Source organism: Phocoena sinus, chromosome 10 (assembly GCF_008692025.1).
Source record: "Phocoena sinus isolate mPhoSin1 chromosome 10, mPhoSin1.pri, whole genome shotgun sequence".
Lineage (NCBI taxonomy): Eukaryota > Metazoa > Chordata > Mammalia > Artiodactyla > Phocoenidae > Phocoena > Phocoena sinus.
The window spans coordinates 96,953,354-96,972,259 of record NC_045772.1 but is presented as its reverse complement, the minus strand read 5'-3'; the positions used below and the strand labels follow the sequence as shown (position 1 = coordinate 96,972,259).

Here is an 18,906-nt window from a genome sequence, read left to right as displayed (position 1 = left end):
CACTGGCCCAGTGTAGCCAGCTCTCTCAGCGCCTGTAAGTCCGGGCTTGCCTCTGGTGTTCTCTCAGTTTCCATTCCTCTCTTACTCCTTCCACTTGGGAGGACACCCTTGGCACCAGCAGTGTGTGGGGTGTCATTTAATACTGCCAGTAATCAGCACCTCCTGTTTACTGGCTCTCTTTCCCTCATGGCTACTCTTGTCATCCCTGAATCCCTCTCTCTCTCTCAGACACCCACCCACACACACACACACACACACACACACACACACACACACACGAGGAATGGGAAAAAGGGCTTCTGTCCACCGCAATTCCTGCCCCACACAACTTCTCTCCCTAAAACGGATCCGGATCAACTGGGAGGCAGGAAGCAGGCGGTAGGATGCGGAGAGCTGGAGGTGCCAACAGCCCTTCTGAACTAACAGAGCAATCGCATAACAGCAAGCTCAGAACAAGAGAATAGTGGAGGGCAGACGAAATTAGAAAGTATCAAAGGATAAAGATTCCTCTTCCAGATCCAACAGAGTCATCAGAGTCGAGGATTGGAACACTTCAGATCATTTGTGGGTTTAATATGCCAGCAAAGAGAGGAGAGAGATTGGACACCCTTTCCCCAGTGATACAATGAGAGGATGTCTGTACACTTCACCGCATAGCCATTTTTTAAAATAAATTTATTTATTTATTTTAAATTTATTTTTGGCTGTGTTGGGTCTTCATTGCTGCACGCGGGCTTTCTCTAGTTGCGGCGAGCGGGGGCTACTCTTTGTTGTGGTGCGCGGGCTTCTCACTGCGGTGGCTTCTCTTGTTGCGGAGCACGGGCTCTAGGTGCGCGGGCCTCAGTAGTTGTGGCGCACAGGCTTACTTGTTCCGCGGCATGTGGGATCTTCCCGGACCAGGGCTCGAACCCGTGTCCCCTGCATTGGCAGGCGGATGCTTAACCACTGCGCCACCAGGGAAGTCCCCGCGTAGCCATTTTACAGAAGGAAGAACCAGGACAGGGTGGCGGGCTGGAGGCATTCAGGCCTGCTCCCCCCACCTCTCCCCCCACACTGGGTCTTCAGCTTCATGATTGTGAGAAGACAATTACCACACATCCGTGGACACTTCTGATTCCATGTCGAGCGTTTCTGTCAGATGATGTGTCCTGATCTGGGAATGTGAAAATGCGCCCTTTATTTTGCTGCCGGCTGTAGGTGCTGGGACGCCCTCCTGAAGCCTTCAATGTGGTTGTTTGCCAGTGAAGAGCGTGGGTGCCCCCATCTGATACCCCTGTCCTCCCAAGCCCCAGACTTGGTTAATGGGAGAAGTGTTGGGTCAGCCTCAGTCTGGCACCAGACGTCATCCCTAGAGCAAAGGTGAAGTCCAACCTTCTACCAGATGGCTGGAGCCGGCAAGCAGAGATAAGGGTCACACTTTGGACTCCACAGCCAGAGGTGGGGGCAGAGCCCCCGGGGTCCGTGAACCCCGACACCCCTTCTGCTGCGGGTCCTGCTCCCCTGCCTGGTTAAAGGAGGAAGACGGGGCCGAGACCAGGGCAGTGGAGGGCTAGTCAGTCACTCACAGCACGCGCAAAGCGAGGTGGGCACCTGCTGCGGGTCACTCAGTCATCACCGCCGCCCGGCCGGGGGGAGGGGGGCGCGGGGGGTTTGCAGCGCGCGAGGGCGGCGGGCAAGCCAGGGTGGGTGGCGACTTCAGGGGCGAGGGGAAGCGGGGAGGGGTCCCTGAGGAGCGAGCCCTCCTCGGCGGGGGAAGGTGGTGGCCGCAGCCCGGGCAGAGCCGCTCGGTCCCCAGGGCCCCATGGGCGCCCACTGCGCCGCGGGTCCGGTGCCCGCGGGAGGGGGAGGAGCCAGCCCGTGGCCCCGCCCCTCCCGGCCCGGCCCCGCGCTGCGCTGCACTGGTCCCGCGGGCCGCTCGGTCCCACACCCGGCCGGGCCGCGAGGTGGGCATCGCCGGGGGAGCAATCGGCGACCGGGGGGCTGGCAGCGCGGGCAGCGGGCGCCGGGACACCTGCGGACACAGGTGAGTGGCGGGAGGGCTGGGGCGGGGCGCCGGGGCTGGGGGCGCGGGGCCGAGAGAAGGGGAAGCCGGGTCAAAGCTCGGAAAGGACCCCGGGGAGGAAGAGGGACTCAGAGCCCTAGGAGGGAGGATTATTGGGAGGGGGCCCGGGAGACAAGGAACGTTGTCCCCTGCTCATAAATCAGAGGAAAAGTAAGGGGCGGGCTGCGCGGGATTCTGGGGCCACCTGGAGGGAGACCAGCACCTGCTTAGGAGGTCTCTCCTCTCCAGGCCCTGCCGCCCCAGTGAGCGGGTCCTCTATCAGGTTTAGGGGGAGGGGATGGCGCCCCGCGCGCGAGGCTCCCAGCCCCACGGAGGAGTTCCCATTGGCTGGGGAAGACCTAACAGAGCCTGCTCCCCCTCGGCTCGTCTGTAAGGCCAGCGGCCGGATAGCTGTCTGTGGCCTGGAGGGTCCAGGTAAGGGGTGGGGCAAGCTTTTCAGTAAAAGACCAGAGAGTAAATACTTCAGACTCTGAAGCCGCTGTGGTCTCTGTCACAGCTAGCAGGAACGTAGTCACAGACAACTGGCCAAGGAGGTGATGTGGCTGTGTTCCCATAACACTTTATTTATGGACATGGAAATTTGAATTTCATATAATCTTCGTATGTTGTGAAATATTATTCTTCTTTTGACTTTTTCCAACTATTTAACATGTAAAAAACATTCTTAGCTTGTGGGCTGTGCAAAAACAGGTGGCAGGCGGGGCTGCATCCAACGGGCCCCCTCCAGCTCGCCACCCCAGACACTCATCCCCCACTCCCGTGTTTGGAGGAGGGGAGGGTGTAGCTAGGTGCAAGGGGCATCCTGAATGCCTGGGGGCATCCAGGAACCGAAGGACCCTTGCTCCCAGCTACTCTTAGGACCTCAGCATCCTTTGAGGCCAGGGTAGGAGCTGGTACCCAAAATGCGCAAATGTGAGGGAAGGGGCACGGTTCCAAGGGGCTTCCGACCCAGCGTGTCGGGGTGTGCCCGACCCCAACCAAGTCGTAGATGAGGCAGCTGTGCTCTCCCAGCAAGTAGCCTTGGCCTTCCCTCTCCCCTTCCCTCTCTTCCCCTCCCCCTCCCTCCTCTGTCTCGAGCCTGGTGTCACCCACTGATCAAGGTTGGCCCTTCCATTCCTTATTTTCTCTCTGCAGCCTCAGCGGGTCTCTTTCTCCTGAACATTGGAGTTATGACCCTTGGGAGGTGACCCAGGAGAGAAGGGATGCACGCCTTTGATCCTCCCAATGAGGGTCGCCTCCAAGGACTGGTGGCCTCCCGCATTGAGACCTATGGGGGCCGGCTTCAGACCTCCACCCTGAGTACTCCTGGTAGCCTCTATCCCCGAGGAGGCCCCGTGCTGGTGAGTCCAGGCTGTGTCCCAAAGGTGACCGGGGTGGGGCAGGGGGGAGGACACCCAGGCTTTCAAGTCTCTGTCCCCTTGCCAGGCCTTGGACTGCTCTATTCTTAGCCCGCACCCCTGCCTTCTTTCGTGGGTTGTGAGGATGGCCGTGCTGGGCCAGGTTCCTGGGACTCCACACCCATCCCAGACAGATGGGGCAGGTGAGGCAGAGAGCCAGGAGGGGCCAGGCCCTCAGTGCTGTTAGACTGGTCACAGGCACAGAGCTGGTGGGGAAGGTCACCAAACCCAGGGTTTGGCACCTCCCAGACTCCCACCTCTACTTGGGAGGAGCTGGTGGGCTCCTTGAAACCTGCCTGCCTCTGAGTCAGGCCTGGAAGAAGAACAAAGGTTCAAGGTGTTCCTGCTCTACAGGTGGGGAGGGGTGTGAGGGCTTGCCCACCTCCACCCCAGCTCCACCCTCCTGTCGGCCTCCAGTGCTAACCAAAGAAATGGGCGTGGAGGTGCAGCAGTCTTTCTCTCAGCCTCTAGGCTCTCCCTCCACCTTGAGGTCAGTTCTGCTTCCGGCCGAGGGTACCCCCTGCCTGACTGGAGGAGGGTTTGGCCCTGGGAGGCAGCTGAGGGTGGGAAGGGAGACTAGGATGTCTGTGGGGTAAATCAGGCCATGGGCAGATCAAGGAATGTGACCAGGCCTGCCCAGGAGGAGACTTCTGGGCCAGGCCTCAGCTTCGCACACGGAAGGGCAGCCACTCCCAGCTGGATGGGACATGCCCCGGGGAGGAGGCCGCACGTGTGAGTGCCCCCATCCCCACGTGCGCAGGAGGCTGTGAGGGCCCCAGAATGCGTGTGCACCGGGCGCCGTGCAGGCACGGCCGTGGTGCAGGGAGCACACACGGGAGTGGGACTGGAGGGGGACACTGGGACACACGCAGAGCCTGGGCATGTGCGTGCCAGAGCTGCTGTTCTGCACGAGGCCCCCTGGGGACCTGGGCCCGGCGGGCCCCTGCCTGGCTCAGTGGCCTCCCTGGAAGTGGCTGCTGTGACTCAGGGCCACAGTGGCTCTCACCAAACTGGTTTGAGGGGAGAGGTGAGCCGGCCCAACTTGCTGGTGTAGGGGATGCTGTCCGGAGCCAAGCCAGGCCCCACTGATTGTCTGGGACTTCTGTGGGGAGAGGACACCCCCAGAACTCCCCCACTCCTCCTCCAGGATCCCAGTGGCCGACACCTCCAAGGCTATGTCCGCTTTACCAAGGGTTCTGGCCCGGCCCGAGGCCTGTCTCCCCTGAGGCTGCGAGAACCAGAGCCTGAGAAGAGGCATGGAGGCCCCTTTGGGGTTGGGACACCTCACTTCCCCAAACTCAAGGTAAGGGGTCCCTCTCTTCCCATCCCCAAGCTCACAGCCTGAGCTGCGACGTCCTCCAGAGACCATCAGAGCTGAGAACATGGGAGCCCTCCAAGAAGCAGGGTGCGGCTCTGTCTAGAGACCTCTCAGGGGAGCATCTCTAAGCCAGGCTGCCTCATAAAGATGTCCGTTTGATGGGCAAGTGTCAAAATGTTCCTGAGACCACTGGTTCCCTAAGTCCCGTTCTGGTCTCCACCTGAAGGTCCCTCTGAAGGGTTCTGTCTCAGGAGAGCCCTGGAAGCTATCTTTCTGGTCAGGGAGCCCAGGTCAGACCCCTCTGTCCAGGGACCTTTCTGCAGACCTTTCTGCCTCTCCATGCGTGTTCCGGCAGCACCCTGTACCCTGTAATCCCAGCCAGGATTGATCCTTGTCCCTCGGGCCTGCATGTCCTCACTCAAGCTCAGGGCAACTTGCCAGCACACACACACACACACACACACACACACACACACACACACACACACACGCAGCCGTTCCCGGGCCAGGAAGCGGCCAGGACTAATCCCCTCTCGGTGCCCCCAGGAAGTCACCAGAGCCCACAAGCTGGAGGTGAGGCTGCACACGTTCAGCATGTTTGGGATGCCCCGCCTGCCCCCAGAGGACCGGCGGCACTGGGAGATCGGAGAGGACGGTGACAGCAGCCTGGCCATTGAGAAGTCCTGGAAGGAGCTGGTGCCTGGACACAAGGTGGGCCCGGGACACAGTGTCTGACCCCGTGGGGGTCCTAGACACACACACACACACACACACACACACACACACACACACACCCCTCACCTCTGCCCCAGAGGAGGGAAAGGCCTTGGGAAGTGGGGTCTGCAGGGACAGCACTTGGAGGCATCTTGCTGTAGCTTCAGATCCCGGCCCTGCCACATACTAGCGAGACCTCCGTCAAGACAGCAAACCTCTCTGCATCTCGGTCGCCTCCTCTGTGACCTGGGGATAACACCCCCTACACACTGGAGGATTGGTGGAGGGTTAAAGGTTTCTGTGCAGTAGATCTGGTAGCATTCAGCAGATGGCAGCTGCTGGTCTTGCCATCATTCCCCAGCTGAACCAGCCCTATCCCCACCCAGGAGATGAGCCGGGAGCTCTGCCACCAGCAGGAAGCGCTGTGGGAGCTACTGACCACCGAGCTCATCTACGTGCGGAAGCTCAAGATCATGACGGATGTGAGCCGCCCTACCCCCGCCACATCCCCGGCAGCCCCGCCCCCGGGCCCCATCCTTGGACCTTTACCGTGTCCCTCGAATCACTCCCCCCACCCGGTTCTCCAGACCGGAAGGGGCACGGCTGTTGGGGAGAAGGGGCAGGACATCAAGATCCCCCTGACCTGAGACCCGCCCGGTGTCTTGGGAGAGAGGCTCGCGGTATGAAGGTGGGGGTGGGGATGCTGTGAAGGGCTGGCTAGGCCGGGGTCTGAGAGGAGGAGGTCAGACGCTGAAAGCCCTCCCTGCATCCAGCTCCTAGCCGCCGGTTTGCTGAACTTGCAACGAGTGGGGCTGCTGACAGAAGTGAGTGGGCACTCGGGGTGTGGGACCCAGGGAGTGGGGGCGGGGTCACAGAGCGGAATTGCAACCCCCATTTACCCTGCCCTCCCCACTCCCCTCCTTGCTCTAGACCCCAAGCAGGCTGCAGGTCCCACCCAGCCCCTGCCACTCGGGCTTAGCCGTCCCTGCCTGCCCACCGCCCGTGCTGCCCGCAGGTCACCTGCCGAGGCATGTTCCGCTCCCTCCTCCAGGTGTCAGCTGAGACCCTGTTTGGAAATGTCCCTAGCCTGATCCGAGCCCACCAGAGCTTTTGGGAAGAGGTGCTGGGGCCCACCCTGGAGGAGACACGAGCCTCGGGCCAGCCTCTGGACCCTGTCAGCCTGCAAAACGGCTTCCTGTCGGTGAGGCGGGGAGAAGGGCCCCATCTGGATGGGGCACGACTGGGAGAGCCCCAAGGGGTCCTGTCCGCTGGAATGCTCATACCACTGGCACCCTGCTGTGATCGAGGGGGTCCAAGGGCACGACCCCTACCCCTAAATACCACCTCACCTCTTACCTTCATTCCACCAGTGTGACCTCTGTCCCGAAGGTTCTTTGGGCTTCTGGAGCCCCCAGAGGGAGGGCAGCTATCTCAGGGAAGGGCTACACCTAAGCTCTCACCGACCATGAAATCTTATGTCCGGGACAGAGACCCATCGACAACAAGCAGCAGGGGCCTAAGCGACTTGCCCCTCAGGGGCCTAGGGGGAGGGGATGTGAAAGGCCACAGGGTACCCAGAGCGTGAAGGGTGATAAGAGAAAGCAAGAGGCCCAGGATCTGACTTCCTCCCAGTTCACTGGCCAGGGAAACGTGGCCTTGCAGAGTTGGATTGGGGTAGAGAGGCAGGGGGACAGTCTCCTGGGGGCCGTTGGTGGCCCTCTTCCCCAGGAGCAGGGCTCTGGGCAAGCCTCAGGTCACCACCCCGTGGCCGGGCTGAAATGGGATCCGCAGTGCCCTGAAAACGGTCCAGCTAAATTATTGATGGCGGGTGAGGTCCAGAGCAGTGGGGCGTGGCGGGGGCTGAGGATGGAGCTCAGAGGGCAGCAGCGGGTCGGCCCCTCGGAACCTCAACTCCTCCTTGGAATCCAGAGAGGGGGGCTGGAAGTGGTGGGGGGTTGGGATTGGCGGGAGCTGGACTAAGGATCTAGGCCAGGCTCCTTCCCCTGCCCGCTCCCCGCCCCACACCTGTCCCTCCAGTTCAGCCAGCGCTTCCAGCCCTACGTCCTGTACTGCCTGCGAGTGAAGCAGACCATGGCCTACGCCTGGAAGCAGCAGGACAACAACCCTCTCTTCCACACCTTCGTGCAGGTGGGAGAGGGGCTGCTGGGGAAGGGGGATGCGGCGGACCTTGCTCCAAGGCTGAGGGTATCCCCGGGGCGGGGCAGGAGGGTGGCTTGCAGCCCCCTGACCCCTGCCCACCTTCCCTGGCAGTGGTGTGAGAAGCACAAGCGCTCGGGGAGGCAGACGCTGGGGGACCTCCTCATCAAGCCCCACCAGCGCATCACCAAGTACCCACTGCTGCTCCAGGCTGTGCTCGAGAGGAGTCCCGAGGCCCGCGCCCGGGAGGCCCTGACCGCCATGGTAGGGGCCACTGGGGCTGGACCCTTGGGAGTTGGGGGCTGGTGAGTGGGGACGCATCTCCAGGGACTCTTGAGGTCTCTTTCCTTACGTGTGTGTGCCGGCGTGGCACTGGTGTCGTTGTCTGGGTGGGATGTACAGACGAGGAGCTGAGCTGTCCTCCCTCCACACCCCACCCTCACCTAGATCGCGGCGGTGGAGTCATTCCTCCGACACATCAACAAGCAGGTGCGCCAGGGTGAAGAGCAGGAGAGCTTGGCGGCTGCAGCCCAGCGCATCGGGCCCTACGAGGTCCTGGAGCCGTCCAGCGAGGAGGTGGAGAAGGTGAGAGAGGCGGAGGGAAGGGGGCGTCCAAAAAAGCAAGGCCCCCAGGAAAACGGATGAAGCCGAGGCCTGCAGCGGGAGAGGCAGAGGTGCCGTGGGCTGTGTGTGCCCATCCTTCCTTCCCGAGGGTGAGGGTCCCAGGGGCCAGGTGCAAAGGAGTGAAACGAAGGCACTGGGATGCTTCCTGTCCTCCAAGAGGCAGGATGCCCAGTGCCCCGCTCCTGTGCTCTCTGCACCCCTCAGAACCTGCGTCCGTTCTCCACGCTGGACCTGATGGCCCCCATGCTGGGGGTTGCTTCTGAGCACACCAGGCAGCTGCTGCTTGAGGGGCCTGCACGCATGAAGGAGGGACGAGAAGGGAAGGTGAGGGGGCTGTGGGAGGAGCGAAGAAGATGGGAGAGAACTAAGAGAAAGAAGGGAGAGACGGTGGGACACGGGATGCGTCAGAAGGCTGGGAATGGGAGAAGAGGGGTGTGTGTGTGTGTGTGTGTGTCTGTGTGTGTGTGTGTCTGTGTGTGTCTATGTGTCTCTGTGTGTGTCTGTGGGTGTCCGTATGTCTATGTGTGTGTCTGTATGTGTCTGTGTGTGTGTGTATCTGTGTGTATATCTATGTGTGTGTCTGTATGTGTCTATGTGTGTATCTATGTGTGTGTCTGTGTGTGTGTCTGTATCTATGTGTGTCTGTATGTGTCTATGTGTGTATCTATGTGTGTCTGTGTGTGTATCTGTGTGTGTGTCTATGTGTGTATCTATGTGTGTCTGTGTGTGTATCTGTGTGTGTCTGTGTGTTTCTGTGTGTATCTATGTGTGTCTGTGGGTGTCCATATGTCTATGTGTGTGTCTGTATGTGTCTATGTGTGTATCTATGTGTGTGTGTATCTTTGTGTGTCTGTGTGTGTCTGTGTGTGTCTGTGTGTATCTATGTGTGTGTTTGTATGTGTCTCTGTGTGTCTATGTGTCTCTGTGTGTATTTATGTGTGTCTGTGGGTGTCTGTATGTCTATGTGTGTGTCTGTGTGTGTCTATGTGTGTATCTATGTGTGTCTGTGTGTGTATCTGTGTGTGTGTGTCTGTGTGTGTCTATGTGTGTATCTATGTGTGTCTGTGTGTGTGTCTGTGTCTATGTGTATCTATGTGTGTCTGTGGGTGTCCGTATGTCTATGTGTGTGTCTGTATGTGTCTATGTGTGTATCTATGTGTGTCTGTGTGTGTATCTGTGTGTGTCTGTGTGTTTCTGTGTGTATCTATGTGTGTCTGTGGGTGTCCGTATGTCTATGTGTGTGTCTGTATGTGTCTATGTGTGTATGTATGTGTCTATGTGTGTCTGTGTGTATCTGTGTGTATATCTATGTGTGTGTCTGTATGTGTCTATGTGTGTATCTATGTGTGTGTCTGTGTGTGTGTCTGTATCTATGTGTCTCTGTGTGTATCTATGTGTGTCTGTGGGTGTCCGTATGTCTATGTGTGTGTCTGTATGTGTCTATGTGTGTGTGTGTGTGTCTGTATCTATGTGTGTCTGTATGTGTCTATGTGTGTGTGTCCCTGTGTGTGTGTCTATGTGTGTATCTATGTGTGTGTCTATATGTGTCTCTGTGTGTCTATGTGTCTCTGTGTGTATTTATGTGTGTCTGTGGGTGTCTGTATGTGTATCTGTGTGTGTGTCTGTGTGTGTCTATGTGCGTATCTATGTGTGTATGTGTGTGTGTATGTGTGTCTGTGCCTTTGTATGTGTGTGTCTGTGTGTGTCTCTGTGTGTGTCTGTGTGTGTGTCTGTGTCTATGTGTGTCTGTGTGTGTCTTTGTGTGTGTTTCTGTGTGTGTTGGGAAGAGGACGTGGTTCTGGCTTTGCTCTGCTTGCTGGCATGGCCCTGAGTCAGCCACTTTCCTACCTGTAAAGTGAGAGATGGGCCCAAAGCAGCACGGCTCCCAGCTGTCTTATCCCACAGCTCTGCACCCGCCCACACACCCATGCGTGAGCCCTGACCCCTGTCCCGCCTGCTCCCTGCTCCAGCTGACCCTCGTCTCTCTCTTCGCTTGCCCCCAGCTGGATGTGTACCTGTTCCTCTTCTCTGATGTCCTCTTGGTGACCAAGCCCCTTCGCAGGGCAGACAAAGCCAAGGTTATCCGCCCGCCCCTCATGCTGGAGAAGCTTGTGTGCCGACCGCTCCGAGATGCGAGTATGTCTTTCCTGGGGGAAACTTTTCCTTCTCCCTTCCCATCAGCTGGAGAAGGAGAGGTTGGGAAGGGGATCAGATAAAGTCCAGCCCTGGAAGCAGACCTTCTCCTCCACCCAGGCAGCTTCCTGCTTATCCACCTCACCGAATTCCAGTGTGTCTCCAGCGCCCTCACTGTGCACTGTCCCAGCGCTACAGACCGTGCCCTGTGGCTGGAGAGGACCCAGCAGGCCCAGGTATGTGAAGCCAGGTGTGGGAGCAGGGGGATGGCGGGGCCCCGGAGCTCAGATCCGGTGCACAAGAGTGGAGGAAGGGGAGAGAGAGGGTGGGGTGCACACAGCTTCAGACTGGACCTCCTGCCCCTCCGGTGCACCCTCGAGATGGAGACACAGCCTTGACCAACCTTAAGAGGATGGAAGAGGGACTTCCCTGACGGTCCAGTGGCTAGGACTCCACGCTTTCACTGCCGAGGGTGCAGGTTCAATCCCTGGTCAGGGAACTAAGATCCTGCAAGCTGCATGGTGTGGCCAAAAAAAAAAAAAGTATAAAAAAAAAGAGCACAGAAGAAAGCCTTTGGCCAGCTAGGGTACCAGTCCCTGGGAGAGCCAAGATAGCCTCCCCTGAAGGTTCCGGGGCTGTGAAACAATTAACTGCTGAACTTGAGCTTCCGTTCGGCAGACATGAACGGGGCACCTGCTGGGTGCGCACAGGCTGGGTGCTGGGGAATCAGAAAAGAATACAATGCCATTTCTTCCCTCACAGAATACACGCTGCAGCCTAGCTAGACAAACAAGTACGCAAATAACAGAAACGTGCGGACGGAACGGAGTTAGGACAGGGAAGGGAGTGGTTCGCTCTGCCTGGTGGGTTGGTTGGGAGAGGGACAGTGCAGAGGACAGGTGCTTCAGAGGACAGAGGAGGCTTCGCAGAGGAGCTACTTTCTGAGCACCGCGGGCGGATATCTAGGAGCACGTCAGGGGAACAAGGTGGGCAGGAAAGGCATTCCAGATGGAGAGCAGAGTGTGCGAGGGTCGGAAATCGGAAGCAGTTGTGTGTGTTGAGTTCACCATCAGCTGAGTGGTTGGCGTTACCAGGGCACCAAGCACAAGGGCGGCACAACGGCAGAGAGGCCAGGAGGGAGGTGCCACCAGATCATGCCCATCCCTGGATGCCGTGCCGGGGAACTTGAACTTTGTCCTGCAAGTGACACAGAGGCAGTAAAAATGTTAACTAGTGGAGTGGAGTGATGCAGTGGGGACAGATTTATGCAACAAAAGCCGAAGGAGTTCAAAAGGAGGGAGACCCGGATGGAGCCATATTGGTTACTGCTTGGTGCCTTAAAGCAACAGAAACATTCTCTCGCAGTTCTGGAGGCGGGAAGTTGAAAATCAACATGTCAGCCGGGCAATGCTTCCTCTCCATAGCTCTAGGGGAGCATCCTTCCCGGCCTCTTCTGGCTCCTGGGGGCTCCAGGTGTTCCTTAGCCTATGGCAGCATCACTCCACTCTCTGCCTCTATCTTCACGTGGTCTTCCTCTCCATGTGTCTCTGTGTCCCAATCTCCCTTTCCTGTCTCTTAGAAAGACACCGGTCATTAACCCAAAATCCAGGATGACCTCTTCTTGAGATCCTGCACTGAGGGTCTATGCACATCTGCAAAGACCCTTTTTCGAAACAAGGCCACTCACATTCACAGATTCTGGGGGTCAGGACCTAGACCCATCTTTCTGGGGCCACTGTTCAACCCACTACAGGAGCAGGATTGCCGAAGAAGAGGGAAGATTTGAGTTGGACTTTAAGGATGGGGAAGACCCTGAGCAGAAGACTCAAGGGAGAAATTGGGCTGGATTTATTTGGGGGACAACCAGCATGTCTGTCTGAGTCTGGAGGGAAGGGTTTTGTGTGGAGCCAGTGATGAGACGCCAAGTTCTAGGGGACCCCAGCGCCCGTAGAAGAGGGTGGGCTGGACGAGACTGAATTGAATTGGGTTGCCAAGTTGACACCAGAGCCACCATAGATTCTTTGAGCAAGGGAAGGCCATGGTGAAATCCGTGTGTTTTGTCTTGAACTGTCAGGTGGCAATGTGACAGGTGGGCTGGGGGCAGGAGAGATTGGTGGCAGGAGATTTCCCGTACTAGTTTGCGGATGAAACATAGAGGTTGAGTGCCACGGCCTTAGGGACATGGTGCAAAAAAAGAAGAAAAGAAGAAGAAAGGAGCTGAAGAAGAAAGAAGAGACAGGTGAGCCTTAGGGAGACCGATAGAAGCCTCTACCGAGCCCATGGTTCAGACCCCAGCTCTGCCCCTTACTAGCTGGGTGACCCTTGGTGGGTTATGTGGCCTCCCTAGTCTTCCGTTTCTTCACCTGCAAAATGGATATAAATAATAACAGTCCTTGTCTCATAGGGAAGATTCAAAGAAACCATTCAGATTAAGTAGGCAACTTGGTGCCTTGGTAACTCAGGACCACCAGGACAAAGGATGACTTGCTTCCGAGGTTCCTGTGTGAAAGGCTGCTTTGGCAATGACAACTGGGATCATTAGAAAGGAAAACCTGTTTGTCTAGTTGTTGCTTCCTGGGTGGCGTGGGGCATGGGTAGCAAGGTTTACTTTTAATCAGAAGCACTTTGGAAATGAGGTAATGGGAGACAGCCAAGTGGAGACCTTTCAGGGGTTTGTGGAAACACAGACTAGAGTTCAGATGAGAAATGAGGGTGAACTATGAAAATTGCTAAGAGAGCAGGTCCTAAAAGTTCTTTTCGCAAGGAAAAAACTGTAACAACGGTGACGAATGTTCACTAGACGTCGTGTGGATCACTTCATATGTACACAAATGTGGAATCATTATGTTGTACACGTGAAACTAATATGTCAATTACACCTCAATTTTTTATAAAAAGAAGAGGCATTTTGAACAAGAAATCATAGTGTAGACGATTTCTAAAGAATGCAACGGCACTATTTTTAAAGAGTTTAAATCAAAGTAGTGCTACTCATAGGACTTGCTTTAATGAGCAGATTACAATGATTTGTCGTTTGCACATCGGGTAATTAGGGCTTTGAAACTTTGGAGGATGCGTAAAAACAGTCTTGTCCTTTAAACAATTTTAAGCATTCTTCCCAGAGTCTTACCTATGGCATCGTATCAAGATGTGGAGAGCTTATTCGAGAAAAGGAAAACCAGAGCTTAGTCTCTGTTTAAACACTGTACTTAAAGATTCGGAATTATGAGAGTAAAAAATAAATAGGAGGTTTATGCCATTAAAAAATTAAAAGAAAAAAGGATGAAAGATCTTGAACCTCAAGATCTTGTGTCCTCCAGCCCTTCGGGGCTGTCATTTCCTTGGATACCTAAACACGATGGTGACAGCGTCCAGGAAGCCAGAGGTAGGGGACAGGGTGTGGGTCATCTGCCCTGACCCCTGCTCCAGGCCGGATCAGAGTCCCCTCTCTCTTTGCAGTGGGGCCTCCTCTCTACACCACCGCCCCCCAGCCCAAGAAGAGACCCCCCCACCTTCTCCTTAGAACCCCCAGGGGAACCACTAAAGATTGCTGGTATTTTATTACACAAACTAATTTAGCCCCCAGGAGTTTTACTCCACGCTAACTGAGGTAGAGAAGGCATTTCCAATACCTAACCGAGCAGCGCACAAGCTCCCCACGTCCCCTTGCAAAACCAAGAACCCTGAAACTTTGAAATGAGTTTGTCCTGCTACTGCCTCACACCAAAGTCTTAGGGAAAATCCTTTTCGCAGTTACCACCAGTCCTTGTAAACTGAAGAGGACCGTAGAATACCTACTGATCCTAGGGGTCAGGGTGTTTTTTCTCCGCCTTACAGAATCGTACATATGTAGATTTATTCCTAGCGGGTCTGGCTGTGTGGCTTCAGCTTTTAGAGAAAATGAGCTTCTCAAGAGGAGAGACACTGAATCTTGGGAAATGCCCATATTTAGGGGCTGGGAAGAGGAAAATGAACCAGTGCTGGGAACAAGGAGCTATCAGAGACGAGGCCAAGACGTGAACGGAGGAAAGAGGTGGGCTCGGAGGGCCCGCAGCCCAGCTCTCACTCATTATCTGCGTCAATTCTCTCAGCTCCGGCCCCACCTGGGAACTGCAGGGATGATGGGAACCACCTTGCAGGACAGACAGGAGAGTTATGTTTGTAAGCTGCTTGACACGCGCCTGGCACTTAATGGGGGTTCCATACATGTTTATTGTTGTCAACTTTAGAAGATGCCAACATCTTCTAAAGGCCAGGGGTGCCTGGCCGAGGGCACCTTCAAGAGATGGTTTTCGTCCGTGATGGGAGACTTGGGGAGGGCAGCGGGTGAATTTGGGAGCCGCTCCAGGGGCAGCAGGGAGAGGAGGCATTTCTTCCCAAGGCTTCAGTTCCCCACCAGGGCAATGAAGAAGAACCCTGGCGTCGGGGGAGCCCTCCCTTTTCCCGGCTTTGTGGGGCTGTCACATTCAGGCCCAGGTACCAGTTTCCTCTTCCTTTCCCACCCTGCCCCCAACACGTCTCTCCTCCTACCCAAGCTGTGAAAATCCTCCCAGGGTTGCTAGAGAGCCTTTGGGGTGGCCGGGGGCCCTTCAAACAGCCCGGTCCCTGGCACCTGAGGTGTCGGGTCCTCCATCCCCACCCCACCCCTTGCCTCCCTGCTTCTTCCCAGGTGGGCCCACGGGAGAGTTTAGTGGAGATGCTTGTATGGGACAGACGTTCCTTCCAGACCACCCCCCAGCTGCCTTCCTCCCAGTTCTTTTCCTCCACACACCATCTCTATCCTGGACATCCCAAAGATAAACTTGAACTTGAGTCATATGGGGCCAAAGGGCATCTCAGCAGGCTGCCCCAGCCTCACCCTGACCCCAAGAGCGGCTCCTCCCACCCTCGTTACTCTGCACAGCTGGGAGATGCGGAAAAGGTCACAGGACCTGGCCTGGTGTGCTGGTCTCCTGCCCCCAGACACCATCATCCCTGGCTCTGGCCGACAGTGCAAGTCTTGTGAGACTGCTGAGAATCCTTGCATGAGACCGTGGCTGGGAAGCCAGGGCAGGAAAATTGGAAATACAAGGCTGAGGTCATTTTCCTGTCCCTGTTCATCCTTTTCTCCAACATGTCTCTTGTACAGACCCAGCTACCCCCCACCCCGTTGTGTTTCTGGAGAGGCTTTGGGAAGGTCCAGAGTTGCCTAAGAATTGCTGTTCATATACCTGAAGGGGGTGAGGGGAGGGGCATATTCAAATTACTTTAATAACCAGAATGGAACGGGCATCAACCAATCAGAGTAGAGCTTGGGGAGGCGGGGATAGGGTGGGTGGGTGGTGGTGGTGGTGGTGGTGGTGATGATCCTAGAGGCCCCCTGCTGTGCCAGATGTTATCCCTCCTTTGCTGGATCTTGGAGGGCAGGGTAGTCCTGGTGAAGGAAGGTGGGAGGCTTGGGCAGTAGCCCTTTGCTCACCAGCATGAAAGTACTTCAATATGTGCACAATGATAAGGCCATTCCAGCCGGTGCTGGTATCAGCACCGCCCCCAGTAGCCTCCACCACCTCTTTTTGCCAAGCCTCCGCCTTTGGCCTCTCCAAGGGTTCCCTTGCCATCCCTCCCCCAAGAGAAAGTTGTCCTTTGGTAATTCCTGACCCTTTCTAAGGCTGCCCTTGAAAAATAGTGCAGTTACTGAACTAGGACTCACAGAGAAAGACCCAGCCCCAATTCTGCTTCTCTCTACCTGTGCGCCCTGGATCAAGTCCACTCATCTTTCTAAGTCTTGTTTTCCCATCTGTAAAATTGGCTAATACACTGCAGGGTGATGGTGTGTGTCAAATGACCGCCTGCATGTAGAGGTGCTTCATAAACCACTTCTCAGATATTACTATTTTATTCCGGTGGCGCCTGTATGAAAATGCTGAGGAAGACAAAATATAATGTATCCTCTCTCCATTCCTCTTGGGGTGGTCTTGTTGTCAACTCTGAAGGACAACAAAGTCCTCAACCCAGGACAAAGCCTGCCCCTGCCCACCCTGGTGGTAGGAGAAAGAGTAACCTGAGGGCCCAGCATCATTCAGAGTAATTATGCCACCATCACCACCAATCAGGGAGGACTTCCTGAAGGAAGAAACAGACCAGACCTTGGCTTGCCAAGGGGATGTGAGAGGCAGGAAGAACGTACAAGTAGGAAAAGGGGCCTTATGTTTACCCCACACATCCTAGGACCAGCTCAAGAGTTCAAACACTGGCTCTGTCCTACTTTCCCATGACCGCGGCATGACCGTGGCAGTTACTTAACCTCAGAGTCTCTGTTTCTCAGGAGTAAAGTAGGAGCAGAAACATCTGCCTCATAGGGCGGTGGTGGTGAAGAGAAAGCAAGATAATGTATGTAAAGCACTTAGCATGGTGCCTGGCGTACAGCAGGTGCTCAATAAATGAGAGCTCTTAATGAAAGTATCCCCACCCCAGGTCACCCTGCAAAAGCTGAAGGCAGAGGAGTACATCCAACAGAAGAGGGAGCTCCTGGCCCTCTATCAGGACCGGGACGGGGAGTCCCCAGGCCCCAGGCCCTCCATGCCTTCGGTGGAAGGCTCTGAGAGCAGCACAGAGGGAAGGTAAGACCTACAGGGCGTACAAGGCCTCCCAGAGGAGGGGGGCTGCAGGCAGGGAGGGAGGGCAGAGGAGCCCACAAGGTTGGGAAATGGTATTACAGCTTTTGGGGGGACTGGGACCAGACTGAGGAACCCAGGCTACAGGTTGACACCAGCCGTGCGAAAGGCCACATGAGACAGCCTATGGGGTTAGCCAGCCTACGGCTGGCACAGGGTGAAGGAAACAGGCACGAGAGGCACAAATTCCCTGAGAGAATCAGGTTCCCCAGGCCGGGGATGGAGAGTGAAGGCCAGTATGGGTTTGCGGAATGTCAGAACTGCAGGGACCCGGCTAGTTCAAATCCCCAGAGAGCGTGAGAGTTTCACCCAAAATAACACAGCTGTTGAGCAGCACGGTTATAGAGAAAAAAAGACTCCATCACTGGGGGATAACCTCAGGGGAGCTCGGGAAGCACTCAGCAAATACTTGATAACAAGTTTCTGGACTGAGTGCAGGGGCTAAAATGCCTTAAAGGAGCTTATAGTCTAGCCAGTGAGATGAGAAAAACAATCAGTGCAGTGTAAAAGTGATACCAAAATAAGTCTGGAGGAGGGCCCATTTCTGGATGGAGGGATCAAGGTAGACTCCCTGGACTTGGAACTTGACCCCTCAGCATCTGACTCTGACCATTTGCTAGTAACTGTAGGACTCCTGAGTCCTCGACCGTCATCCCCCAGCTGGTGGTGACAGAAGACACAGATGAAGGTGCTCCCTTGGTACCAGATGATACCTCGGACTCTGGCTATGGCACTCTGATCCCAGGCTCCCCCAAGGCGTCCCACTTTCTGCCAAGCCGTCTACGCTCCAAGGTCCTTCGGCAGGACCCTCGCCGCACCTTCTCCACCCTGGACCTCCGAGATGTTCCTTTGCATCTCCACCCTCCTGACCCCCAAGCTCCCCAACGCCGAAGCACCCCTGAACTGCCAGAGGCAAGTGTCCAGAAAGGAGGCAGCCTTCCCAGGGGAGACCCACCGACCTGGTCTGAGGAAGAAGGCGGGACCTCGGGTGGAGAGAATGTGGTAGTGGAAACCTTACATAGGGCCCGACTTCGGGGGCAGCTCTCCCCCTCCCTGACCCACACTGACTCTTCTGGGGAAAGCCCCTGGGAATCCTCATGGGATGAGGAAGAGGGGCCCTTCCTGGGACCCGGCTACAGCCCCTCCCCTCACCCGCTCCGGGCCGAGGACATGCTCCAAGAGATCCGGGAGGAACTGGCCAGCCAAAGGATTGAGAGAGTCCCCGAGCCTGGGGACAGCAGACCTCGGAAGCTGACTCGGGTCCAACTGCAGAGGATGCGGGGGCTTCACGTCATACACCTGGACACGCCCCTGTCCACATCGTAAGTGCAGAAGGGAAGCTGGCGTGGGATGGAGCGGAGGGGAAGGCCAGTATGGAGCCAGAGGGGATGCCGGGGCAGGGGTGGGGGTGGCGGGACAACACAGGAGGGCAGGACCAGAGGGGGGTCATGGCGGGGAGGGGCCTTTAGCCTCACTCTTCACCCCATGTCTGCCTACCTGACACCTGCCTCTTGCCTTTGCAGAGAGGCGTGAGGGAATACCTCCCTAAGAGTGCTGGTCACCACCTCCACCCCTGGATTCTACCTCAAGGACACTTCCCCAGGCACCCTGCCCTTCCTGCTCTGAGGACTTTGGGGATCAAGAGCTGTACACCGATGTGCCACAGACACACGAGTCCCACATAAAGTTGTGCATAAAGATGGCCGTCCAACCAGCACTAGATGAGGGCGGTGCAAAGAGAACCTGGCGGGTGAGGAGTCACAGGCTGAGCACAGGTGACTCCTCTGTTACTGGGCTGCACGAGGGTGAGGTATCCCCCCGCCCCCCTACTCCGCCAGGATCACGGCT

At 56.5% G+C, this 18,906-nt stretch overlaps 1 protein-coding gene across 2 annotated transcripts; it reads left to right on the top strand.

Moving 5' to 3' along the window:
- The first annotated feature begins 1,977 nt into the window (after nucleotides 1-1,977).
- On the top strand, nucleotides 1,978-18,868 carry PLEKHG6 (pleckstrin homology and RhoGEF domain containing G6). Of its 2 annotated transcripts, none has more exons than XM_032645571.1 (16): nucleotides 1,978-2,023; nucleotides 3,197-3,402; nucleotides 4,607-4,762; nucleotides 5,324-5,488; nucleotides 5,878-5,973; nucleotides 6,265-6,315; nucleotides 6,543-6,692; nucleotides 7,529-7,639; nucleotides 7,763-7,912; nucleotides 8,096-8,233; nucleotides 8,477-8,596; nucleotides 10,276-10,408; nucleotides 10,526-10,641; nucleotides 16,859-17,004; nucleotides 17,679-18,380; nucleotides 18,582-18,868. In XM_032645571.1, the coding sequence occupies exons 2-16, from the start codon at nucleotides 3,265-3,267 to the stop codon at nucleotides 18,589-18,591; spliced, it is 2,382 nt and encodes a 793-aa protein (XP_032501462.1). In that variant the 5' UTR covers nucleotides 1,978-2,023; nucleotides 3,197-3,264; the 3' UTR covers nucleotides 18,592-18,868. The 2 variants fall into 2 exon arrangements, with proteins under 2 accessions (XP_032501462.1, XP_032501463.1); XM_032645572.1 differs by lacking the exon at nucleotides 1,978-2,023 and adding an exon at nucleotides 2,408-2,476.
- Nucleotides 18,869-18,906: the final 38 nt, after the last annotated feature.